This window comes from Microtus pennsylvanicus, chromosome 5, assembly GCF_037038515.1.
Source record: "Microtus pennsylvanicus isolate mMicPen1 chromosome 5, mMicPen1.hap1, whole genome shotgun sequence".
NCBI classification, from domain to species: domain Eukaryota; kingdom Metazoa; phylum Chordata; class Mammalia; order Rodentia; family Cricetidae; genus Microtus; species Microtus pennsylvanicus.
The window spans coordinates 119,218,598-119,245,190 of NC_134583.1; the positions used below are offsets into that span (position 1 = coordinate 119,218,598).

Consider the following 26,593-nt stretch of genomic DNA (forward strand, 5'->3'; position numbering starts at 1 on the left):
TTGAACACATACTGCTTCACGCCCGGGAAAAAATAAACTACAACCCGTTACAACCCCAGTAAGCTTTCGAGTAACTAGGGAAATGAACCGCCTTACTCCTCTACCAATCTGTATTTCTAGTAAATGAAAAAGACAGAAGCTTTGAGAGGTTCCTTCGGAAACCGGGCTGGCTAATTTAGCCCCTCCCACAAGCCCTAGGGTCTGTTATATCTCTGATCCGTGAGTACCTCTCTCACAGAAAGCCACCCCAGCAAGCAGAGGCAGCAAAAACAAAAACACCCAAGACAAACGAGGAAAGAGGAAGAAAACAAAAAGCTGCCCCTTATGGAAGATATAAAGGGTAAGACCAGAACTGATTTGATCCAAACCCTTCAGGGGGAAAAAAAACCGCCCAATTCCAGAGCAAGTTCTTGAAAGAGGCAAAGGCAAAGCGCCTGAATGAACTTTCCCACTCCTCCTGAGCGAGGCGGAGGGAGCTTTGGGAAGCAGAGCTCCGGGCTGCGGTGCAGGCTGGCTCTTGATGAATATTCATAATTAATTGGTATGCAGATCTGCTTTTTTTCCCTTCTTAGCGGCAAGTAACTGTTTTTCAATCCTCCAGTACCTAAAGAGGCAGCTGTTTCATCCGGAGTCATCTTGTCTCGGTTTGAGTCCCTGGTTAGCAGATGCTGGTTTCTGCGTGTAGATTTGTTTTGTTCGAATTTCCTGCGTTCTTACTTCTGGGACATTAGCAAAGGCTCCTGCTCCTTCTCTGCCGGGAGTTGGACAGGCTAGTTAATATGGCAAGAGACTGTCACAACAGGACCCTAGAGTGCGCCTTGTAAAAAAGACTGCAAACTTCTTGAGCTGTGTGGGGGAGTGCTCTTGTCCCCGCGAGCGAGGGAGAGAGGGCTGGAGGAAGGAAAAGGAAGCGATCCTCCAAAAAGAGCAGGTCGTATCTGACTGACCACATTAGATTTTGTCTAGGAAACTACAAGGGCAGACTGGTTTGCACAAATGGTGTGCAGTGTCTGCCTTTTTACCTCTTTTGGGCATTTTCTGCCAGGACGGAGAGCCAGCTGCTTGCCAGTTCTGGGGAACCAGGAACAAAGGGGGGAATGTAGGGTCGCAAACCCACTTCATGGCCAGCTGCTAACAAGCTCACAGGTTTCTGTCACAGGTTGCAGAGGGGACTGGAGGATAGCAAACAGATTTCTTCCTAATTAAAGTAGAGTCAGCTGTGTGGGTTTCCTAAGTCTTTACACTGTGCTGGGACCTGTGTCCCCCTTTACCGTGCCTGCTACGCATCTCTCTCATCCATATAAGGTAAGTGCTATCCTTATCGCGTCTGTTTCTCCTGGAACGAAGAGGGCAGCTCACCTTGCGATCCGATCTGGTACTTAGGAAGTGACACCTGTGCTTAGGCACTGGGAAGCATGGGTGCAGGGGCCAGGGCACGGCTACTGTCTACTCCTCCACGCTGCGCTCTGTTCAGAGGGCTCGCTGGGACACAGAGTCTGGATCACTGGGTTCTAGGCTTGTGGATCTCTGAAGCTACTGGGGAAGAGTCAGTGATGGACTCTAGTCTGTGAATGAATTCCTATTTTTGCAGTCAAATTTCCACTACCAGTTTCAGTTGGTTAATGGTAATTCTTCATAGGGGAGAGACAGACATTGTTATTATGTATGGCCTTTACCTAGGGAGAATCTGAGCTTGGAGGCAGGACTCAAACACCTCTCTGTCAAAAAGTCTAGATCTGAGGAGGTTCCTCTACTTCTGGTTTCTCTTCTGAACCCGCGTCCCCACCCCCAAGTAGCCCTCAGCAGCCACTTTCAGTTCCCTGGGGAACTGGTATTTCCTCCTGCCGGGTTTGCTCTAGGGCACTTTCCTCTTGAAAGCATAGCTGACCACTTTCCTTCTTCGTCCTGGAGCCAACCCACCTCTGTTTGACTTCCAGTGCCATCATTTGTACTCTGAGCCTCAGTTTCTCACCTATGAGTTGAGGAGAATAAACCTGCCTCAGAGGGTTATAAGGATGGAGGAAGGATCTACACGAAGTTCCTAATGTAGACCGTGTACGCAATGAATGCAGATTGCTGCTGTTGTTCCTAGATTTTTCTTGAGTATTGCTCTCCCTTTAAGCCTCTCCCATACTTTCACCTAGATCAGTACCTGCCTTGGATGTTTCTACAATACCTCACCTTTAATGTTTAAGATGGCACTTATCATACCCACCTGTTTTCCTTATCTCTGTGTCATTTTCCAGCCCCAAATGATAACTTCTATATTCATCTTTGGATGTATGATATCCAGCGCACCTTTTTCCCCCAGCCTTAAAAGTCATGGTCACTTTGTTGTTCATGCAGGCAGAGGGGTGGGAGAGAGGCCTCAGTCGTGACAACAGGGCAGAAGGCAGCTGTGGTGCTAACACAGTAGCCTCAGACATTCAGCAAGAATCCTGAGCCTAGGTACTGACTCAGTAAGAGCCACAAGACAGTCGTGGCCTGTGGCTGGGCTAACAGTTTCACCACACGAGGTCCACAACAGGTCTCTGATGTCCTTATAACAAATCAGCTTGGTGCTCATAAGCCACAAGAAGTCCTGGGAGTTGGTAACTAGCCTCTCAGAGAAGATGCTAGTTTCGTCTAGAGGGTGGGGCTTCACAGGCAAGTCTAGAAGTTCTTGTTAGCCACAAGCACCTTGAGCTTCTTAGCAGGCACTCAATAAGCTATTGCTATTCTAGTTGATGTTCATTCAAGAGCCCAAAGGGTTTACAAGGGACCTTTGAGTTTGTAGTACAACTCACCCACCCCCGATTGATGCGTACAACTCCTAACCAGTTCACAAACAACTTTCTTGGTAGATACTCAGAAAAACAAAATGCCCCCTACCTCTAGGTTGATGGTCTTAATTGACGATGTGACTTGATGCCAAGACACCCGGTTTGTCCAGTAGAGCTCTGGATGCGCTTCAGTCTCTATCCCTACTCAGCCAGACACTGAAGTGGAGATTTTTAGGATCTCTCCTAGCATACCTTTACTGACTCTGAACAAGACACCTGGCTTGATAGAGCCTCTCTAGTCCCACTTTCTAGAACCCTTGCTGTCGGAGGCAGTGTGTTATGGTAATGAAAGAAATGCAAACACTGCCAAGGCTGGCCCTGGGTAAAATCATAATGTACACTGTTTGTTCCCAGCACCCTCTTTTCCTCTTCCTGGCATGCCTTCAAAGACGTTTGACAAATAGTGTTTGTCTGCCATTTGTAAGTACCTGTGCCAGCTCCTTGGGATATAAACAGTCTGCACATGATGTGGCAGGGAAGGGAGACATATGAAACCAATTCTAATGGAAGCCAGACTCTGTCGAGTGCTAATAATAGCTCGCATTGATTATTAAGAGCCAGGCATTGTCATGTTTTATGTATTTCGTCTCATCAACTCTTTGGTATGGATTTATGTTTGTCACCCTTATTGGAAGGAAGTCACTCAGCCAGAGTCACTCAGCTGGTAAGAGGCAGAGGGACCATTTTTGGCCAAGCGGTCAGTCTGTAAAACCTGAACTAGCAAACGAGTCCCCCGCCTCCTGAGAGCCACAAGAGCAGGCCGATGGCAGTGCCGTGAGGAACACAACTCCTTCGATAACTTCTCAGAACACTTCTCAATGCGCCGCTTTCAGCTGGCCTTACAAGGTTAAGTGAAGTGCAGTGCCCACAGAAAGCCCCTTCCTTCCCAAGTCAACAACGCCCAGGGAGTTTTTCTTTTTACTAAAGCGGCAGGCTGGCCTGAGGAGTGAAAAGCTCCCTCTCGTTTCCACATTCCGAGCAGGACCTACTTGCTTCCTACCCTGGGGATTCGAAGGCAGAATTGCAGGGAGTCTTGACCATTGTTGCGGCCAGTCCTGACAATTGTAGAGAGTTGGGGATGACCAACCATGCAATTAAGTAAACATTTACAGAGTGATCAGCTGCACATTAACTGATGTCCTTATAATGATTTCCCTCCATAGCAACCGAGTAAGTGATGAGTTACATCTGGCCGCAGCAATTGCAATTCGAATTGCTTTTAATTGGCCAAAGCGTCTTTTCCTCCCCTGTGGTGCTATAGTCGCTTCTCTATTCTCATCAGTAGTTATGACCAAAGGAGAATTTAATTCAGGTGTGCTGGGCTCGGCCTGTGCGGGGTGATGGAGAGGTCTGCGGGAAATCATGTAGAGTTTATTCCTTCAGATATTTCAGAGAGGCCAGATCTGAGAGTACTCCTTGTGGTGAAGAATCATCAGGCATCCTGACAATTTGTCGGAAGGTGGGAGGGGAGGCATGTGCTTAGTTGTGTGTGTCCGTGTGTGCGTGTGTGCATGCATGTGTGTTTCTGGGATGGCGGTTTTTAGACCTTAACACGCAAATGCATCTTTGAAGCTAATAAAATTCAGATCCCTTCAGAAGTTCTGGGTGATGCTGAGGTCCTACTATCCTCTCACAGACCAGGTGGTGATGTTGACCCTCCATAGCACTGACTGACTGTGTCAGAAGGTCATCTCTTAGTCTGGGGGTTTATTTGGTACCCATGGATCCACCTCACCCCTCCTTCACCCTGTACTCTCTGAGCTGCCGTGGGGAGCCACCAAGTATCCAAGCCATGCAGGATAATGGGAAGCCAATTCATTTTTACTTTCAGAAAAATATATGCCCTACGACAGGATGTTCAGCCTCTAGTCTGCTATAACTTAGAAACAAGCCCGCCTTTTCAGCACACAATCTACTGCAGAACAAAAAGCCTTTCTGTTAGAGCTCATAAATATTTTCGCATTTAAAAGGTTTGTTACTTTTAGTTACGTGTATGAGTGTTTGTGTGGGTATATGCTTGTTACTGCAGGTGCCCATAGAGGCCAGAGACGTTGAATCACCTGAAGCTGGAGGTACAGCAGTTGTGAGCCACTGACATTGGTGTTGGGAGCAGAACGCAGGTCCTCTGCAGGAAAGGACATGCTCCTTACAGCTGAGCCATCTCTCCAGGCCCAGTCTCAACTTTTCTCTGCATTTCCCCATGGCTCCCAGGTCCCCTAAGCTTCCCTTAGTCTCCACTTTCGCTTGAGCAGGGCTTGAAGTTCATGCGTGGCTGCCTACAGAATCCTGTGCTAGACCTAGGAGTGTCAGGGGAGCTGGGGGCTGCAGAGACGCAGGGCTCAAACATCGGGCATGGTCTGCGGGAAGGATCCCAGTTGCAAAGGTAGGAAAGTGGATGCAGAGAAGAATGCTGGGATTTCTTTAGGTTTGGGAAATTGAGGGAATTCTGAGTAGAAGCCATTGTTGGAGAGGTGAAGCTGAGGAAGATGTTGTTTGATGGGCACACAACTTGTACTTTTTTGATTCTGTACTATCAAATTATAGAGACCAATTTATAGAGCTTGATCAACATGAAGAGGGGTTTCCTTTGTTTTTTTTTAATTTTTATTGTTTTATGTAATAGTTTTTGACCTAGACAAAATGTCTTTTGCACACACACACGGGGCCTGGGATACTATTGCCTCAGACCCCTGGTATTGGAATATGGGCATGTGTCACCAAGCCTGGCAAAGGAAAATGCTTTATAAAAGGAGAAAATAAGTAACAATGACATTTCAAAACAAAATGGGAGAAAAAAGAAGACTAATGCCCTTGAGGTAGAGTAGAAAGTAGAAGATGAAGGAATGTAAGGAATTATTTTTTTGCGGTCAAAATTCAAGGCATCATTTCAGAGATGTTTCTCTTGGCCTCATACAGAGTATGTGTACAGTTCCTCTGTGTCCACGGGGAAGCCAGTGGTCTGGTGGCTACCGTGAGAACTCCGTGTAACCCCGATTAGGGTGAGGAGAGGGCCTCGAGAGTTGGGGGTCTGCCCCTCTCATTTCACCTTTCCCAGAGTACTACCTTGAAGGAAAATGATAGCGCTGTGATCACCAGGCTGTGTACAGTTTTAAAGTCTGGCTTTAGACAGGGCGTGAATCACAGGTATTTTCCATTCGTAGCGCACATTTCACAGTCAGTAGTAGATTTAACAATTTCCATCTTTTGCAATGCCCCTAATACACGGCTGTGCAGGAACTTCTTCCCTATAAGTAGGGTGCACTCTGAGGATGGAATCCTAGAATTAGGATTACTGGTTTAAAGCCCGTAAATATTTTCTGAAGTTTTCTGTCACCATTGCTAAGTTACCATCCCAAAGCCAAGTTGGTTCCCAAGCTCAAGTTAGTTCCCAAGGGGTGGACCCTTTGTTCCACTGGGGCTCCCTGTGTTCTGGCATTCCCAACAGTGCTCATGTTTGGTTAAAACTAATTGTATCAACTTTAAAAGTCTTTGTAACTTTTTTAGTGACTAGGAGTCTTTCTGGTACTCTTCACACAGTATGTTAAGTCTTTTGCAAATGTCTACAGTCTTTTCCCATTTATTACTAGTTTACATTTTATGTTTTTAATCTAATTTCTGTGAGTGATCCATCACCTAAAGATATTTAATCTTCCGCCATACTTTCAGTAGTTTTGTGGAATCTCTTCCTAGTGGTTTCATAATATTTTATACTGTTTTTATGAAGAGATCCAACACATTTTTAAAACAGCTTTGTAGTTTATAAGCAGTTTGATACTGTATTTTTATTGCCTCCTTAACCCATGGTAATATGTTTTAAGTTTTAAATAATTCCTATTTTTGTTTAGATTATTATTAATTTTTCATTTGCTTCTTAATAGTTAGAAGATATAGTTTTATAATATCTGAAATATCCTTGTAAACATGATGAGTTTTTATAAACCTGTGAATAGTTATGAATGTAATTTATTTTTTAAAAATATAAAATTGATATTAATAAGTTTAATCTCTTTAATTATGTTGTGATTTATCTCCAGTTATAATTTTCCTCTATGTGAAATTATAGTGTACCTGCATTCACTCCGTTTGATAGCATGTTAGTGTGTGTGTATGTGTGTGTAGTGTGCATGTGTTTGCACGTGTATGGGTGTAGGTTGATGCCCGAAGTTCATGTTAGTGCCTTCCTCAAAATCTGTCCACCATGTTTATTAAGGCAGGGTCTCTGCCTGAACCAGAAGCTTACTTGTTGGCAGGCCAATCTGCTGTCTATATCCACCTGTCTCTCCTGCTCAAGACAGGCATTCCCAGCTATGTCTGACTGTTTACTTGGGTGCTGCAGGTTTGAACTCAGGTCCCCATGCTCTCACAGCGAACATGCTTACCTACTGAGCTATCTCCCTATCCCCAGACTTCAAGTACTTTGAGACAATAAATTGTCTTGTTTGTGCTAATTTGTGGTAGCAGCCGTTATTAGCACACTAATATGGTAAGTATTTAATAAATGGTTATGAAGTTACTTTAGTTACCACACAGATGGGTTTGGGTCACATGCTGTTCTAATCATTTTATAGATGTTAATTTAGTTTTGAAACGACATTAGAAATCGGTGCTGTTTAATTTCACTCTTGCTGATATTTGAGGAATGAGAGCAGTTAAGCAATTCAACTATTGTCTCTCAATTGGAAAGTGTGGAGTTCAGACTCAAATTCTAGGCATTGGTCTCATTATTATTTGGAGATATGGTTCACAGTGATCCTTGTATTTGAAGCCTACAATGCGGTGGGTGCTAGTATAGTTCCATAATTGTGGAGGATTGTCACAATCAATTTTTAACATTTTTGTCATTCCAAAGCCTCTGCACCCACTAATAATCACTTCCCATTTCCTAAGTGCTCCCCCACCCCTCCCCTGTCCCAGGCCCCAGGCACACACAGTCTAGTTTTCTTCATAGCTCCGTGTGTTCCAGCCATGTCCTGTCTATGACGTTCTGTGTCACATCACACTTTAGCTGTCTGTGCATCACTCGGTTTCTACGGGAACTGTTTTGTATTTGTTTTTTTGTTGTGAAGGATGCCACTTTGCATGTGTCTGGACAAACGTGTGTGTAGACAATACTTTAATTCTGTGAGTCTAAACCTGGAGTGGCATTGTTCGGTCCAGTGTGTCTATGACTACTCATTTGAGGTACAGCTAGACCATTTACTGAAGTAGGTGTGCTGTTTCACACCCCAGAGTGTGATGTTCCAGTATCTCTGCATCATGGCCAATACCTGTTGTCTATTATTAGTTAGAGCCTTCCTAACAGGTGGGGAGTGGTGATTGGTGTGCTTTGGGTCTTGTTTCTGGATGGTTGATTGCTGTTCTTCATGAGTTCTCAAGGAAATCATGCATCTTGTTTGGAGAAATGTCTATTTGGATTGTTGTTGGTGGAGGCTGTTTGTTTGTTCCCAGTAACCCAGACCTGAAATAAACACACAGAAACTGTATTAATTAAAATATTACTTAATAATAAGCTTATTATTATTATTATTAGCTTATGAATATTTCTAGATGGCACTTATATCTTAAATTAACCCATTTGGCCTACTGGTGAGGCTCTGTCTGGCGTCCAGCGTCTGTCTCTTGCTGCAGCTTCTTGGCTTCTCTCTGACTCCACCTCTCTCCTTCTCTATCTGCTTGGAATTCCCACCTTGCCCTATTCTGTGCTGCAATAGTCCCAAAGCAGCTTCTTTATTAACCAATGGTATTCACAGCATACAGAGAAAAACCCCACATCAAATGGTTTTCCAATTTTTAAAAGTTTGACTTTTTATTGTTGATTTGCAATAATTCTTTATGTATTCTTTTTGTTCAGATGTATGGCTTTCAAAATTTTTCTGTATTCTAAAGTTCTTTCCATTTTTATGATAACTTTTGCTATACAAAAGTTTTACATCTTAAAGTTATCCATATTTTCTTTGTTTCTTTGTTTTTGATGTCATCTCTAAGAACGCAATGCCTAGTCCATTTATACCTGTGTTTTTTTTTCCAATTTCTTTTATTGTGTGTGTTTTTTGCAGTAGCCGTGGAGGCCAGAAGAGATCATCAGACCCCCTGGAACTAGTTTGCTAATGGTTGTGAATCACAATGTGTGTGCTGGGAATCAAACCTGAGTCCTTAACTGCTGAGACATCTCTCTAGTTGCCTATGTTTTCCTCAACATTTTTCTGGTTTTTTATCCCGATATTTAGATTTCTGATCCTTTCTGTTTCTCCCCCCTCTCTCCACCCCCTCTCTCTTCTGAATATCCAGTTGCCCCAGCATCATTTGTTGAGAAGTGTTGCTATCTTTAGTGAATTATCTTGGCATAGGTTGAGAATGAATTTGCTGTTCATGAAAGTCTGTTTCTGGAGTCTCAGTTCTGTGTTCTCTTTAGACTGTCCTGGTCACTATAATTTTGGAGGGACCATCACAATAAGAAGTTCAAGTTCTATAACTTTATTTTCCTTTTCAAAATTGTTTTGAGTCCCTTGGGTTTTGAAATGAGTATTGGGATCATCTTGTTAATTTCTGCAGAGAAGCTGCTTGATATTTTGATAAGGATTATACATTATACTGATAAGGATGATACATTATGCTGAACATAAATGTGTTTGGAGAAGATTGCCTGTTGTTTTATCTCCAGCACAGTGGCAATGCCTTAATCTACTGCTATTTCAGCCAGCAATCGCAACTCCATAGCTACTAGCCTGCTTCTATACCAGAGACCTAGCTGCTCAGGCTCTATGTAGCCTGACGGGAATTCTGCTCCTGCAGGCACTGGCTTTGCTGCTACACTAAAGGTAGCTTTAACTAAATCTCTACTGTTCTGTTTATAGATAAAGCTTGAGGCTCAAAGGCTGGGGTGGAAACCTGCTAGCTCAGAGAGGTTGAGCAGCACCTAGCTAACCTTCTGTTCTTGCTGGTGTCTTCCCAAAGCCCATCCTTCTGCTCTGCCAAAACAGAAGAGCCTGTGCCTCTCAAAACTCCTCCCTAACTCTTCTAGTGTGTCTCTCTATTTCTCCCTAATGCCCTCTGAGGCTCTAATTACTTTCTGTCAACTAGTTGCTAACTCTGCCTCCTGACCCAAGATTAATTTTATTTAATTAATGCAAAGGCAAGCTTGGGGTTCACAGTGTGATTGAATATTTCCCAACAGTTGTCATTTTAAAACTATCAAAGACAGGTGGTGATAGAGTTCTCAGTAAACTCAAGGCAGCCCTAGTACTGGATTTTAAATAGATGGATGAATCATCATAAAAATAAGCCTGCTTACCCCTGAACATGTGGTAGCTCTCTTTTTATCTCCATCTTTAACTTTTTCAATAACATTTTCTGCTTTTTAGACCATAGGTTTTAGGTTCATTTTATCATATTTATTGCTAAGTTTCCTCTCTCTTTTGATGCCTTTTTAAGAATAACTGGAGCCAAGCCATGCTTTTAAAAAGGATTTATTTATTTATTTTATGTCTATGGGTGCTCTATCTGCATGCATGCCTTTATGCCCGAAGAGGCATCAGATCCCACTAGAGATGGCTGTGAGCTACCATGTGGTTGCTGGGAATTGAACTCAGGACCTCTGGAAGAACAGATCTTAACCACCGAGAAATTTCTCCAGCCCCAGATGCATGCTTTTAACTGCAGTACTTCTGAGGCAAAGGCAGGCAGAACTCTGTTGAGTTCTTGGGCACATATATACTGTCCATCTTTATTTCCAGTGCATCTATATCATTTTATCAAATGTACACATATATATATATTTCCTCGTTTAAAACACTAGCTTTTGAAATGAATTTTCACATTGTTTTGATGAAGAAATTGGAATAGTCCGTATTTGTTTACTTCCCTTTTCCTTTTGACTCTGGACCTTTGCTTATTCATTGTCATGAATGCAGCTTCAAAGATATGGATGATAGATATCTTACTTTTAAATCTATGGGAATCTGAAAAGGAAAGCACCTTGCATTTAAATGTATCTTAATATTGAAGCAGAAATGAGCAATTTTGATCTTAACGTGAAGAAAGGACTCAACAGCACCAGCTTCCATCTTAAGTGTCTAACCTGTGCCTGTTGTCGGCATCAGTGCTGGGGACATTCGTTGTCACGCATGATGGCTTTCCTCTTTAGCTATCAATGAGCAGACTCCTTCCTGGAGACGTGTGCTGGCGCTCAGCCTGATTCATTTCTCACTGCGCTGTCTGCATTCTTGAGCTCTTAGTCTGGGCTCCTTTCCTGATGAGCTAGTCTCTTAGCACAGCAAATTAACTTTCCAGCAAGATGATCATCAGGAGGAAGGGTGACTAGCTGTCCTCAGGGCAGAAGTCTTCACTGCCACGTCCCCAGGAAAGTTCCTCGGTGTTTCGGGAAGCCTGAAGCCATAGAGAAGCTGAGGACGATGATGGTTTTCTTCCAGAGCTGTTTGTCGTGTTCTGTATCCCAGCGTTACCGTGTTTGCAGCAACGTAGCTGTGGCCTAGGATAACCCTGCTGCTTTCCAGATGTAGCTGTTCTTGAGGGAGTGGGGGCTTTGGTCACTGCCCCTGCCTTTTGCCTTAACTCTGCAAGGGCTTATTATTTAGATGCCGTTGAACTTCATATTTCTTTATTTCCTTTTTACCCTTCTTCCTCTTTATTTACTTTCAGAACACTCCAAGAGTGGTTTCCTAAGATTCCCCTCTACATCATCCAGTTTCCCATAACTAGTATCAGCATCCAGTTTGATTTTGGCTTCCATGAAATCTCTGCGTTTGTTCTTTCTCATAGCAAAATCTTCTATTCAGTTAAAATCAAATATTTCCCTTTTTGTCCCTATTTTTGTCATTTTATTGATGGAGGTGACTTTCTCCTCCATAGTTCAACTTTATTGCAAATGTTTTTTTAAAATTATTTTCTGTGTATGGGTGCTTTGCCTTGTATATGCCTATGCAAACACATGCCTGCAGTACCTATGGAGACCAGAAGGGGGCGTTGGATTCCCTGAAACTGGAGTTCCAGAGAGTTGTGAGTTACCATGTGGGTGCTAGGAATTGAACCCAAATCTTCCTGTGGAAGAGCAGCCAGTGCTCTTAACCAATGAGCCATCTCTCCAGCCCCATTTTTTTTAAACATAATGGTTTGAACAGCTTTCACTGACGTTTATCTCCAGCAAGCCTGAGAGATTTAGGGTGGGTAGTTTACCCATAGCTCTTGTGGAGTCAGCTTAGATCTCGTTTAGGAGTCTCAAAGACTAGACTCTCACCTCAACGTGGGAGGAGATCTACATCCTCCGGGCGGGGCAGCTGTTTCTGACCCAGGAGAGAAGGCAAAAGGCATCTTGAGTATTTCCATGTTTCAGAAGACATGGAGACCAGGCTGTCAGAGTTCTGTCAATATTGTTGTCCAGGGGCTCAAGACGTCCAGGAAGGACCCCTCTCTGGGACATGTTCTTGCTTTGCTTCTTCCTCAGGGAGGAAAACTGTGGAGCTGGGCAATGAGCTCTGCCCTGTGCTTAGCACGTTCCCCACAGTGATGCTGTCGTGGGAGAGGGGGTAGAATCAGAAACAGGGCACCAAAGGTTGCCCAGACATTCCTTTGTCCCTCCTGTCACGCTGTGTTGTATTTCCTTCTTCATGTGTTCTGTTGTTTCCAAGTGTAGCAGGGCTGGGTAGACATCTGAGTCCTTGCTTTACTTGCTCCTGGCCATACCATCCAGATAAGGACATGGCGATCACTACTGCGTGTTCTTTATCCTTACATAAAATTGTTTCATTTTGCAAAAACGTTCTTCCTTTTGGATACACAGGTAGATTTTTACTAAGACCATGGGAAAATGTGACAAAATATTTTGACTTGATATTGACGCTGTCATCATGTTCAGTGGTCACAAGATTGTGCAATTGCTCTAGGGACATTCTAAGAAAGAACCAGCCAGTTAGTGAGCAGTGCTGTGGGGGTTAGCATTAGGCATCTGTAGTAACACCTCAGTAAACGAGGGGTGACGGGGTCACACACTAGAACGAGGACAGAGGAACGGGCAAGGGGAGTTCAGTTTTGACAGTGTTTCTGAAGCGGAGTTGGAGAGGTAACAGTTTAGGTGGCTTCCTGCGGGGAGGGGAGGGAAGAAGGACGTGAGGACTTCTCATGAGTCACAAGCTAGATGGTTGGATCAGTAACTATCTATAAGCAAGGCTGAGGACAGGTGAGGGAGAGCAGATTTGCAGGCTAGACAGCAAGCACCTTGGACGCTAAATTGAGATGCCTATAAGATATCAGGTAAGGCATAGGTATTCTGTTGGTTGCTGGGAATTTGGATGTAGATCTCAGAGACTGGGAGACTAGAGGAGCTGCAATTGAGAGTTAGTGGTTGGGAGTACAGGCAGGGATAAGTCAGGCTGTAGTACAGAGAATAAAGACGGGAGACTGGGAAATGACACCTAGGGAAGCACCATGTTAAGAAAGGAGCAAGGAGAGAAAGGGCTTAGGAAAAAAAGACTCAGTAAGAATACCTTAAAAGGTAGAAGAAAGTCAAAGAGAGGGTTTGGACCTGGTAATCAGGGGACCAATGTTCAAGTTCACAGCTGCAGAAAAGGCAAGAAGGATAGTCAGACTATAATGCAGTCTCTCTCATGGCATACCCTCCTGCATCCTCTGTCCTGCTCAGTGTGAGGCTGCATCCAGCCTCTCTCTTGTGGCATACCCACCTGTGTCCTGCATCCTCTATCCCTCCCCCAGTGTGAGACTGCATCCAGCCTCTCTCATAGCATCTCACCTATGTCCTTCCTACCCACAGCCCAGTGCTTTGGGAACTAAGATGCATTTTATGCTTGCTGCTAAAAATGCTCTTCTCTGAAAAACGAGGACCAACAAGCTGGCTCAATGGGTAAAGGCATTTGCCATCAAACCTGCCAACCTGAGTTTCATTCTTGGGACTCATATGGTTAAGAGAGAGCCAACCCTGCAAGTTGTTCTCTGACCTCCATATGAAAGTTGTGGAAAGCACAGAAAAATAAACAAATGTAAGGGAAGAAAACCTCTAGTGGTATGTTTTACCATGGAGGAAATATGGTGACAGGATGGTGGAATTGTTAGTCATGTTGCTGTGTGGATAGAATTCACATATTAGGAGACCAAAGTACAGGAATCAAGAAAGTAAGAATGGAGGGCTTCATGTGAGAAGAGCGGTGTTACTGGGAAACTAGTTAGACGGAACAAAGCGTGAATTTGGTTAATATTTGAATGATAAAAGTCAGCCTACGGGAGATGACCCAATATTCATTCATCAAACTGTACTTACTAAACAAAGCATGTGCAAAATGCTATTCTAGATGCAGAGGAGACATCAGGAGACAAAATAAACCCCTTGACTTTTATGAGGCTCATATCTCAGAGGAGGGGTCGCAGGAGAAGTAAAGCGTCTGAGTGCTCAGTCACAAGTATTCAGAAGGGACGCAACAAGCAAGGAAGGTCAGAGGGGGTGTCCTGTGGCAGTTTCTGGGATGAACATTCCAGGCGGAGGGGCCATTAGCTATAAAATCCTAAAGGGAAGGGAAAGGCGTAAGAAACAAGGACCCCAGCATAATTCCAGGTGAGTAAGATAAGAGCCCAGGGACAGAACGTCTAGGTTTTTGGGGGCCGCAGAATAGGCTTCGGCTTGTATTCACAGAGAAATGAAACATTACGGCAGATGCCGAGCACCGCCGTGGCCTTGCCCAGTCTGTGCTTTAATAGGGTCACTCTGGAGAGAGACTTGCTAGGATATCACTGCAGTGATGCGGTCCAGAGATAAGGGGAGGTGCCCAGTCGTGATGGCAGCAGCGGAAACATTGAGAAAAAAATTGCATTGTATCTATTCTGAAGATAGAAGCTGTAAAATTTCCCAGTTGAATTTAACAGGAAAGGGAGAGACGGAAACTTGACTTCAAAGACTTGGCACCTTCTGAGGAACTGGAGAGACGGAGTCCTTGAACTGAAGATGGACTACAGATGGGAGAAGTTTGGGTGGAGAGATAAAAAGAGTTTATGTGAAGTCTAAGTCTATTGTCTTTCCCCGTGGATGTGATAAAATACCTTATAGAAGCAGCTTAAAGCAAGGAGGGTTTCTTTGGGCTCAGGGTTTAGGAGGTAGAGGCTATCTTGATGGGGAGGGAGTGGTGGCTGGGACCAGCGTGGTTCAGGATTTTTGGGCATAGATTACTCAGCTCTCCACAAGGTCAGGAGCAGAGGGCAATCAGGCTGGCCGTACCTGCCCCCCAGCCACTTACCACCTGTAGCCAGGCCCTTCTTCTTAAAAGTTCTCCTGCCTTCCAACATGGTACCACCTACTGGAAACCAAGTGTTCAAACGTATGATCCTGTTTTGGGCCGGGGTAGGGGGTAGGCATTTTCCGGTTAAACCACAATAGACAGCTATTTTAATGTTAGACTTCAGGGCCAGCCAGTAGATACATGCAGAAATCTGGAGTTTGTGGGAGAGCACTGAGCTAGAGATAATTATTTGAGTTACCAGGAAATATTTAAGTTCAATGAAACTGGATTTAGTTGCAATGAGACTAGCTGAGAAAAATCAAAAAATAGGTATAGATAGAAAAGCAAAGAGGTTTGGGGAACTGAGCCTTGAACTATTCAAGAAGCATGCTCCCCCTCCGTGTGTGTGTGTGTGTGTGTGTGTGTGTGTGTGTGTGTGTGTGTTGCCTAGGGAAGAAGATAAACTAAGGGAGTATGCTGACCTGGGGAGCCAAGCAGAATGCTTCGAGATGAGGAAGTGGTGAGCTGGGTGTGCTGCTGTTCATGAGTCAAATTCAGGTGAAACTGGAGGTGGGGGACATTAGGTGGCCTTTGTAAGACATTGGTGGAGTGCCGGGAACAAATTATCCATGGAGGTGGTCCTGCTGTTCTCCTGTCTCCTCACCTCTATCCCTTTCCTCTGTACCAGAGCTAAGGAAGAATTTGTAACATCTGAAGAACTTGGTTGAGAGGGAGGTAGACAAGTTTCCGCAAAGGAAATTTTGAGAGTTCTGGTGTCAGAGGAAGAGGAAATGAACTCCTGGCACTGAGTAACCACAAACATCCACGTTGGCTACAGATAGTCTGTCGCTATCCTTTGGAAACATTTGTGTTCCTGTCGTCAGCTCCCCGTGAAATCATTTAGGATGGAAACTCTTCTGGGCAGGCTGAAGTCCCAGCTCTTGGGTATCCAGATCATAACATCTTCTGTGAAAGAAGGATCAGCCGAAGAACAAGCCAGTCCAGTTTATCCGTGAGCATGGCGCATCCTTGATAAACAGAGGTGCTCTTTTCTGGCAGAGAAAATGGTCCTCAGATATTGGCTTAGTTAGGTTTTCTATTATTGTGAAGAGCACAGCATAAACACAGCAGTTCATAAAGGAAAACATTTAATTGGTGCTGTTTACAGTTTCAGAGGTTTAGTCTATTATCGTCATGACAGGACATGGCAGTGTGCAGGCAGACATGGTGCTGGAGAAGGAGCTAAGAGTTCTACATCTTGATCTACAGGTAGCAGAAGGAGACTGTGTCCCACACTGGGGGAAACTTGAGCATGTGAGACCTCAAAGCCTACCCCCACAGTGACATACTTCCTCCAACAAGGCCATACTTACTCCAACAAGGCCACGCCTCCTAATAGTGCCACTTCCTGTGAGCCAAGCATTCAAAGGCATGAGTCTATTGGGGCCAATCCTATTCAAACTGCCACAGATATTTTTAGGGTTGTGAATGTTCTCCCTTAGTCAAAGATCGCCACCATTTCTTGATAATTTTTAAGTATATATGTGTGAACGTATATGCTATATGTACTTGTGTAGAGGTTAGAGACACTCTCCTTGCGCCTTGCTGAAGCAGGGCCTCTTCTATAGTTTCTGCAGGACTGTGTACTCCTGGCTCCCTACCCCCAAGCTTGTAGGCACTCTCCTGTCTCTGCCTCCTGTCCTGCATAGGAATGCTGGGGCTACAGATTTGTACATGGCCTCAAGGTTTTGAAAGCTAGTTTGGAAATCAAACTCAGGTCATCAGGTTTGCCCAGCAAACACTCTCACCTGCTGACTTATGATGCTGGTTGCTCTCTGACTGACTTTTAGCCTTATTGGACTCTAGTTCATTTTGTTTCCAAAATTCTCCTTCACTATATGTGCGGGTCTTTGCAACTACTATGACCAACAGAATGATGTCTGTGAGAGGCAAAAAGGTAGTTCAGTTCAACAGGACTCAGTAGTAGGTGTTGGTTCAGGCTTCAGGATTCTGACCCCAAGTAGTTTATTTCAGGCATATTTAAGCTTAGCACAATTTGGTGAAAAATCTAGTGATAAATAACTCAGTTCCCTGTACACAATAAAGCTTAAAACATGAATGACTTTGTAAACTCTTTGTAAAGTACGGGTGACACTTGCCATAAAGATAGATTCTGTAGACTGACAAGCTCATAATAAGGGCCTGGAGGAGGATCCGATGTTGTCTTGGACACACAGATATCACAAAGGTCACCCGACTTTTAACCACATCCAGCTCCCTGGGTGGGTAACAGGTTATACATTCTTTTGGACACACAGATATCACAAAGGTCACCCAACTTTTAACCACATCCAGCCCCCTGGGTGGGTAACAGGTTATACATTTTTCTTCTCTTTGAAAAAACAGCCTTGTGTGTTTGACATTCCCTGTTCCTCTAGTGGCTGTCTATGAGCACAAGGACCTACGTGCCTCCCACAACTGCTGTGCTTCCTTATAGAGAGATCGGCTTTTCATGTGTTTTACCGATTGAAACAACTCTCCTATTCCTGGTTTACTTGACTAAGTCCTGCCCATTTGGCTAGGTTTGAGAGATGCACTATGATCTGCACAGGAGAGCAGGTCATCCTGATGACTCTGCTATGGCTAAGAAACCTGGGAGGGAAATGGCAGCTTGGCCAGTACTGAACTCACCTACAATACCTTCCTCTCTTTTACAATATTTGTTTATATTACATTTATGGACTAAACCATCTTAAGTTGATAACTTTGTATTCAAAACTAAATGATTGACATTTCTTACGAGTCATCCTATTGCATACAGTTTTTCAAGGTATCCAGGCAAACACTGCAGCTTATCCCCAGGTATAGTCCGGAAGCACTTGCCATGACTCCCAAGCACTCAAACAGCTGCTGTGTACAATGGGTATTCTTTGTGAGTTGGCTTCAGGTCTCTGGATGGTCCATGATGTCAACAACACTCCTTGAATGACAGACACATCGTGCAACCTGCACCAGGCCTGTTTTTCCTCCTGAGTCTAAAATCAGTTGCTAAATCAAAATCTATCAATTAATGCACCCGATATCATGATTATCATAAGTAGACCCTTTTCTACTTAGTTGTTAGATTTTCATACAGCATCATTCCAGTTCAAGCTGTGTGTGTGTGTGTGTGTGTGTGTGCGCGCGCGCGCGCGCCTGTGCCTGCCTTATTGATTCTTGCAAACACCCATCCTGATATACTATACGGATATTATTTAAAGTGTTTATAATGAGTGACAAGGCAAAGGAAATTGGCAAGACTCAGGCAAACCACTAACAAAAAAGTGTGAAGCAACCATGCCAAGCCAGATGACTGGGAGAAGGGAAGCCACGCATGGTACTTTTTGTCTACCACCGTTGCCTAATTGTTTGGCACACAGACTGTGTTTCCCAGCAAGCCGATCATGTGACCATGGGTGGGTAGATGAGACTAGACTCCTGCTGGAGCTCAGCAGCTGGATTATGAGTGAGGGATCTCAGTGGCTAAGACTATGAGAATAATATGATATCCCCCATCACTAGCAAACCAAGACAACTGCAATGGTGAGATACTCTTTTCACATGCCAAAGGGAAGGGCTTCTCTTGCTGTTTATTTTGTTTGTTTGTTTGTTTTCATGCTCAGTACCACTGAAGATACAGGAAAATTAACATCCTCACATTGGCCAAAGTATAGGTTAAACTTTTCTGAATGGTAGTTTGAGCACCAAGAATGTTATTATCCTGACCAAACATAGCTACTACAAAAATTGTCTAAGTAAGCTATCATGAGTATGTGCATAGCTGGAGGATGTGCTTTGGTATGTTGTCTGCAATAGTGACCAGAGGGAAATAACCCAACAGATAGCTATATTCCAAAGAGATCAGGAGAAAACTTGTGAGAGGAAGGGAAGTATTGTGAAGTGGAAAACCAGGTTGCCAAAGTGAACAGGCAAGACCTACTGGTTAGAAATAATATCCTCGACACCAAATACGTACATAAGGAAGACTTAAAAAGGTGAAATATTAAAATAGATTGTTTACATCGATTTTATTTTCCTTTTTGATATTTTCTGTACCTTCTGAATTTTAACAAGCATATATTATTTTTTTCTGCTATAAGAAATACTAAATGCTTCTTAGAAATAGTTCTCATTTAAAGTTAACTGCAAAGTTATTAATTTATGAGTAAAAATTAATCAGATATGCTGGGCAGTGCTGGTTCATGCCTTTAATCTCAGCACTCAGGAGGCAGAGGCAGGCGGATCTCTCCAGAGCTAGTTCCAGGACAGCCAAAAGCTACACAAAGAAACCCTTGTCTCGAAAAACAACAAAAATAACTGCAAAAATAAGCAGATTTAAAAGGACTCTGTGAAGCACGGTAGCCTGCTTATTAGCCTTATTTTCAACTATATGTGTAATTCCTCTACCATTTTACGAACATACAAAATCTGTCTTTCTGAGAGTCAGTATCATCCCAGAATATCAAGAGCTTAGCTAGATATGGTTCAGAAAACTATTCTAGAAACTAAAAGCGAATACATCTGGATTTGAATTAAGCAAAAAGGCAGTAAAGGAACTAAGATGCAGGACTCAACAGTAGGTTGGCACAGGAAGCCATGTATGTTGATGTGAATGTGTGAAGGGCGGAGCTGCTCCGGAAGTGGGGATCTAATTCTTTTACCATCTGTAGAATAAAAGTTCACGGACAATGAAAGAAAAAAAGTCACGTATTTAAAACAAAACAGCTAAGCAATCCCGCAGTCAGATCTGCAACAGCGATATTAACAGTCTCCTGCCCGAACAGCAGCTCCTCCAGGGGACATGGCAATCTAGTGCTGCTTCAGGGCAGAATGGACCTTAACTCAGAGGCACTGGGAGTTTTTACTCTGATAGATGGGTGAGATATTTTTTCTTACAAAAAAAGATCAGTGTTTTGTCTCAGAGAAATACAAGTGCAACTTAAACTCAAGTGTACTAAGTGATAACAAGAACTGCACTCGCCCCTCCCACCACTGCCCTGTCTTCGGTTCATCCTGTCCAGGACTGCTGCCTTTAACCTTCCTACCACGTCATCTGGCATGCGCATTTGCTGGGTGTCTGTTGAGATAGCTGTTGCTTTCCCATTGTGACAGCCAAATGTCTCACCTTCCAAACCTTCCCTCTGCAGTGATGGACAGATCTGGGGTAGGCTGGTTTTCCCTGCCTACATCAGCATCTGAGCAAGTGTTTTCCCCTTTGGTTTCCTTCCCTATGTATCCTTTACCCTGTTTCTCTGCATGCTCAGTTTGCCGTTTTACTTGGTAGCTGGTTTTTTTCTCTCTAAGCCAAGGTAAATTCACATTTGGTTTACTTTCCGTGATCAGTAATCTAACAGGTGTTTATTCTTTTTTTGGTAGTTTTTATTTTGTTTTGTGTTTCCCCCTCCTCTTCTTGTCTGTTCATTTTCAAAGTCTCCCTTCTGAGACTTTTGTCCTGTTTAGTTTCAGCTGCTCGCTCTTTTGTCATGCTCTCTCTGCTGGCCTCTGTCCCATGTTGACTTTCGTCCTAACATCCCTTCCGCTTTCTAGGTTCCCAGCCTCATCTGGGTGGAGCACCCCCTTCAGGAACTCCCGAAACCAGGCACACTGAAGACTCACCGGAGACTCTCGGATCTTTTAGGATTTCCAAGTTACAGCTCTTCTTCCCATGTGTGTGTTTTTTTAAAAATATTTATTTATTATGTACACAGTGTTCAGCCTCCATGTATGCCTGCAGGCCAGAAGAGGGCACCAGATCTCATTACAGATGGTTGTGAGCCATCATGTGGTTGCTGGGAATTGAACTCAGGACCTCCGGAAGAGCAGTCAGTGCTCTTAACCTCTGAGCTATCTCTCCAGCCCTTCCCAAGTGTTTTTATGTCGCTCGCTGCTCCCACCCTACCCGCTAGTTCCAGGAAGGATGGAAAGTCCTTTTCCTTCTAGTCCTTTGGTACTATACCAGTTTACGGTGATGTGTTTTGGCACACGTTAGTTTCTCTCCACTGTGATCCACTTGCTTTGTGTGTTGCATGGGAGCATTTGTTCCCTCCCAGCCAGGGACTCGCATCTTCCAGTTCTTGACACTTCTCTCGTCGGCTCTCTGATTTCTTCCCATCGCTCTCTGGGTTCTTTCTGCAAAGCCTCCTGAGTTGCAGCTGTGCTCTGACACGTACGCACACTTTCTAGGGTATTCCCTTGACTTTGTGTTCAACACTTCTGTGAAGACACTTCTTGTGGTTACTTCTGTATAATTTCTGAAAGCTTCCTTAAGCAGAACCATACTCTGTCCGCTCTCACAGATGCGGCGTCTCTTGGTATAGGGACTGACATTTTCTGCTTTGTTTGCTGTTTCTAACTGTTTTATTTTTGTAGATTTGTCTTTGCTATTGAAGATCTTTTCTCATTCTTCTTTAGTCTTGTCCTCTATTTCAAATATACCCTCCCCCTTGTTTTATAGTTAGTGATCTTAAAGAATACATCCGTTCTTACTTTTGCTCTCACCATAGATGTCTGTTTTCTCTTCACCATGACCGAACACCCAGCAGAACAGAAACTTGGTAAAGGAAGAGCTCTTTTCTCACTCACAGTTCAGAGGAATACAGTTGTCGTGGTGAGGAAAGCATGCTGGGAGAAGCAGTTTGGTGTAAGGTGCCAGACAGTAAGCAGGCCAAGAAGACGAGGGCTCAGGGTTTCCCTTTTGTTCAGTCTGAGCTCTGATTGAGCAGCGAGAACCATCTATGTTCTGGGTGGGGCTGGAAATGACCCCACAGATACAGCAGATCTGTGTCTCCTAGGCAACAATAAATCCAGCCAGTCTGGCCATGAGAATTAACCCTTATACCACCTAAACAATTTATCATGGACCAATCAAAGCCACAGTTTAGTTTCTTGATCTAGTTGACTCATCTACTGAATTCTCTTTTTTTTTTTGCATTTAAATCTTCAATTGATTTTATTGAACTATATATTTTTCTCCATTACCATCCTTCTCCCCCCTTCTATTCCCTGCCATAATCCCCAAGCTCCCAATTTACTCAAGAGATCTTGTCTTTTTCTACTTCCCATGTAGATTAGATCCATATATGTTTCTCTTAGGGTTCTCATTGTTGTCTAGCTTCTCTGGGATTGTGATTTGTAGGCTAGGTTTTTCTGCTTTATATCTAAACGCCACTTATGAGTGAGTACATATGATAATTGTCTTTCTGGGTCTGGGTTACCTCACTCAACATTATGTTTTCTATATCCATCCATTTGCCTGCAAATTTCAAGATGCCATTATTTTTTTCCACTGTGTAGTACTCCATTGTCTTTATCCATTCTTTGGTTGAGGGCATTTAGCCAGGTTCTGGCTATGACAAATAATGCTGCTATGAACATAGTTGGGCACATGTCCTTATAGTATGATTGAGCATCCTTTGGGTATATACCCAAAAGTGGTGTTGCTGGGTCTTGAAGTAGGTTGTTTCCTAATTTTCTGATTTCCAAGGTGGCTGTTCCCAATTGCACTCCCACCTGCAATAGAGAAGTGTTCCCTTTCCCCCACATCCTCTCCAGCATAAGTTGTCATCAACGGTTAAGGATGTTGAACATTTCCTTAAGTGTCTTTCAACCAATATGGAATCAGATGTTGAGAGTTCTCTGTACCCCATTTTTTGTTATTGGATTATTTGGGGTTTTGGTTTGTTTGTTTGTTTTTGTTTTTTGAAACACGGTTTCTCTGTAGCTTTGGGGCCTGCCCTGGAACTAGCTCTTGTAGACCAGGCTGGCTTCAAACTTACAGAGATCCACCAGCCTCTGCCTCCTGAGTACTGGAATTAAAGACATGCATCACCACTGCCCGGCTTGGATTATTTTTTCTTTTGATGACAAGTTTCTTGAGTTCTTTGTATATTTTGGAGATTAGACCTCTGTCCAATGTGAGTTGAAGATCTTTTCCCATTCTGTAGGCTGCTGTTTTGTCTTGTTGACTGTATCCTTTGCTTTACAGAAGCATCTCAGTCTCAGGAGGCCCCATTTATTAATTGTTGCTCTCAGTGTCTGTGTTACTGGGGTTATATTTAGGAAGTGGTCTCCTGTGCCAATGCATTCAAGTGTACTTCCCACTTTCTCTTCTATGAGGTTCAGTGTGGTTGGTTTTATGTTGAGGTCTTTGATCCATTTGGACTCGAGTTTTGTACATGGTGATAGATAGGAATCTATTTTCATTCTTCTACATATTGATATCCAATTATGCCAGCCCCATTTGTTGAAGATGCTTTCTTTTTTTTCATTTTATATTTTTTGCTTCTTTGTCAAAAGTCAGTTACTTGTAAGTGTGTGGATTGATATCCGGGTCTTTGATTTGGTTCCATTGGTCCTCCTGTCTGTTTTTATGCCAGTACCAGGCTGTTTTCAGTACTGTAGCTCTATAGTAGAGTTTGAAGTCAGGGATTGTGGTGCCTCCAGAAGTTCTTTTATTGTACAGGATTGTTTTGGCTATTCTGGATTCTTTTGCTTTTCCATATGGAGTTGAGTATTGTTCTTTTGAGGTCTGTGAAGAATTTTGCCGGGATTTTGATGGGCATTGTGTTGAATCTATAGACTGCATTTGGTAAGATTGCCATTTTTATTATGTTAATTCTACCTACCTAAGAGCATAGGAGATCTTTCCATTTTATGGTGTCTTCTTCAATTTCTTTCTTCAAAGATTTAAAGTTCTTGTCATACAGGTCTTCTACTTGTTTGGTTAGAGATACTCCAAGATATTTAATGTTATCTGTAGCTAGAGTGAAAGGTGATGTTTCTCTGATTTCATATCAGTCCATTTCTTCTTTAAGGGCCTCAATCATTCTCCTAAAGTCATTTTTTACTGGAGTGTTCAAGTCTTGCTTTTGTAGGGACACTAGTTTTTGTTGGTGTCGTGTTGCTCTTTGTGGTGTTGAGTGTGTTCTTACCTTGCCTACCCATCTTTTCCTCTGATTGGTGGGATTGGATTTGTGTCTGGTGATCACTCTTTCAAGTGCCAGTGGATCCAAGGCTCAGTGGTTGCTCTGCGTGGCACAGTCGGGGCCATGGTTCTACTCACGATGAAGGTCACTCGGCACTTCCGGAGGCCACTCTACAAACCTGCAGAATGTTCAGGCCTGCTCCCATGGAAGTTGCCTACTTGGGCCTGCTCCTGTGGAGGTCACTCATTTGGGCCTGGTTATGAGGAAGTGGCAGGCTTGGGCCTACTCTCTTGGAGTTTGCTCCCTCTTACCTGCTCCTGAGGAGATCACTTGGGCCTGCTCCTGTGGAGGTTGTTAGCATGGACTTGTTCCTGTGGAGGTCTCTGGCTCAGGCCTGTTCCCTCGGAGGTCATTCCCTCATACATGCCCCTGCAGAAGTAGCTGGCTCCCTACTGAACTCTTAAAAATCTCTCCTTACCCTGTCTGGGTTGTCTCGCTAAGCTAGACGATTCTGTCTTTTCCAAGTTACATTAACCTCCTTCCCGTTCCCTTCATCCTCCCTTCCATTGTTAGAATTAGTTTTCCCTCTGCACTAGATAGAGCCTCTGCCATATGTAAATCCCTTTTGTGGGGTGAGGCCATCAGATATCTGAAATGATGTTGTCTTGACTCTTCCCCTAGCCTCAAGAAGCCCCAGACTAACCCTTCCCCTTAGGCCTTTGCTATGTTTTTAGCTTTTAGCTTATGGGTTTAGGGAGTAATTGAGTCCTCACCAGTTGATTAATCTCTTGTTGGACTCATCGTTATGTGATGGCATGTTTGGAAAGAGGTGAAAAGCAGAAGACTTGTTGGAGGACTGGGTCATGGTGGGCCTGTCCTTGGGCACTCCATTGTGACCTGGTCCTCCTCTTCCCTGCCTGAGGTGAGGTAGGAACCCTCCCTACTTTCTCCTCTTACCAGGATGTTCTTCCCCAGCTCTTAGAGCCAAACAGTCGTGTGACCCCTTCGAAACTGAGCCAGAGACAAATCCTCCCTTCCTTAAGTTGTTTCTGTCTTTGGAGAGAATGGCGGAGGCTGAAGCTTTAAGGCCAGAAGCCCTAGGCAGACAGCTGCCTTTGGGAAGCTGCAGACCCACCTCCTGACTGGAAAGGGCTCACTGTAAGTGTGTCTGAACTTACACACATTTGCTTTGAAGGATAGCCTTGGATTGGTCTCTCGTTTTATTACTGTGTCCTGTAGCTTAGCCTGGAAAATTTCCCATGTAAGTAAGTTCTTTCCTAGTTTTGATATGTTTCTCACACGTTCTGATTTCTTGGACACTATTTAACATGCTTTCTAAATTAGGGTTCTATGTATGCTTCATCCTCGTTGGCTACTACTGTCGCTTTTGGGGGTTTCTTCTCCAAGTAATCACAAGTGAAAGTTCTAAGTTGATTTAACAAAAGGAAAAGTCTTGCTAATGTAAAATAAATAAATAAAACTATCTGATGCATGTTACACCCAGTCCATTGTGCACAGCGTGGAAGGAGAGAGCCAACACTTGTGGGTTCCAAGTTCTTAATAAATCACCATATAAGTGGGGTCACTGACCGATTAGGGCTGCAGAACAAGGACTCGGGAGCCTTGTTGTTCCTGGCAGCCCTGAACACGGGCAGAAGCGGGGTTTATGAGCACAGAAATTACAAACATTTGTTGGTTGCCAAGTTACACGTACAATTTTCACCAATCAGGAATCAAAGATTAGGGACTTTCCCTCTGTGTTCTATCATTGTCAACTGACAACAGAATGTAAGCTTTTCAGTACAACCAATCAGATTCATTTGTTCTTTCTGTTGTTAGAAACAACCATAATGTCTTAGAGAACTAAGGGGCATAACAGACTATTTCTATTGTCTAAGGAGGAGGTGGATCAGCCATTGGAAAGTTCTCAGCTACCCTGGGGCTTGGGAACCTGAACTTTATTTCACTCTGCAGGTAAAATGGAGTCTGAAGTCAAAATGGCAGTGCTTACTTAGGACAAGGTGCTTTTGCCCACTCCCTTCAAAACCACAATGCAAACAGGTACTTTCTAGACATTGTGTTTAACACTCAGTTTGTGTTATTTTATTTGCCGTTTATGACAACCTTTTGGCATGAGGACTATTGTTATATCCATTTCATAGATGAGAAATTGAGGCTGGTGTCATACAACTAGGAAGGCTGAGGGTATGATTCAGACTTAATTCCACAACCCAGTTGTGCTGTAACCTACAGAAGCGAAGATCTCTCGTTACATTTTAGTGAATTATTGCTGACATTTCTGATTTATCTAGTCCAATGAGACATCCTATGTAGTTCCCCTCCATTGCATTTTATGCAAGTTATCACTGACTGTCCGATTTATGTAGTCTAATGAGAGGTCCTATGTATTTCCCTTCTTTATCAGATCATGCTTAAGGTAAAAGCATTTATTTCATAGGTCAACAATGACATTTGAGTGTTAATTTTTATGGTCCTTTATATGTTAACAACTCTGGCCCTCTGTTCTGAGTGCACATCAGGCAATTAGACGTCTTCAGGTCAGTGCACACAC

General features: G+C 43.6%; 1 protein-coding gene across 2 annotated transcripts in view; it reads left to right on the plus strand.

The window, feature by feature from the left end:
• Positions 1-208: 208 nt before the first annotated feature.
• The window catches only part of Entpd1 (ectonucleoside triphosphate diphosphohydrolase 1), an 84,599-nt gene continuing 58,214 nt past the window's right edge, over positions 209-26,593 (plus strand). The window contains exon 1 of one of the 2 annotated variants that reach the window (XM_075974059.1): positions 209-340. In XM_075974059.1, the coding sequence (XP_075830174.1) occupies positions 325-340 (16 nt within the window). In that variant the 5' untranslated portion in view covers positions 209-324. Of the gene's footprint in view, positions 341-553; positions 1,306-26,593 lie in introns of those variants that run through there. The other variant, XM_075974060.1, reaches the window with a different exon arrangement.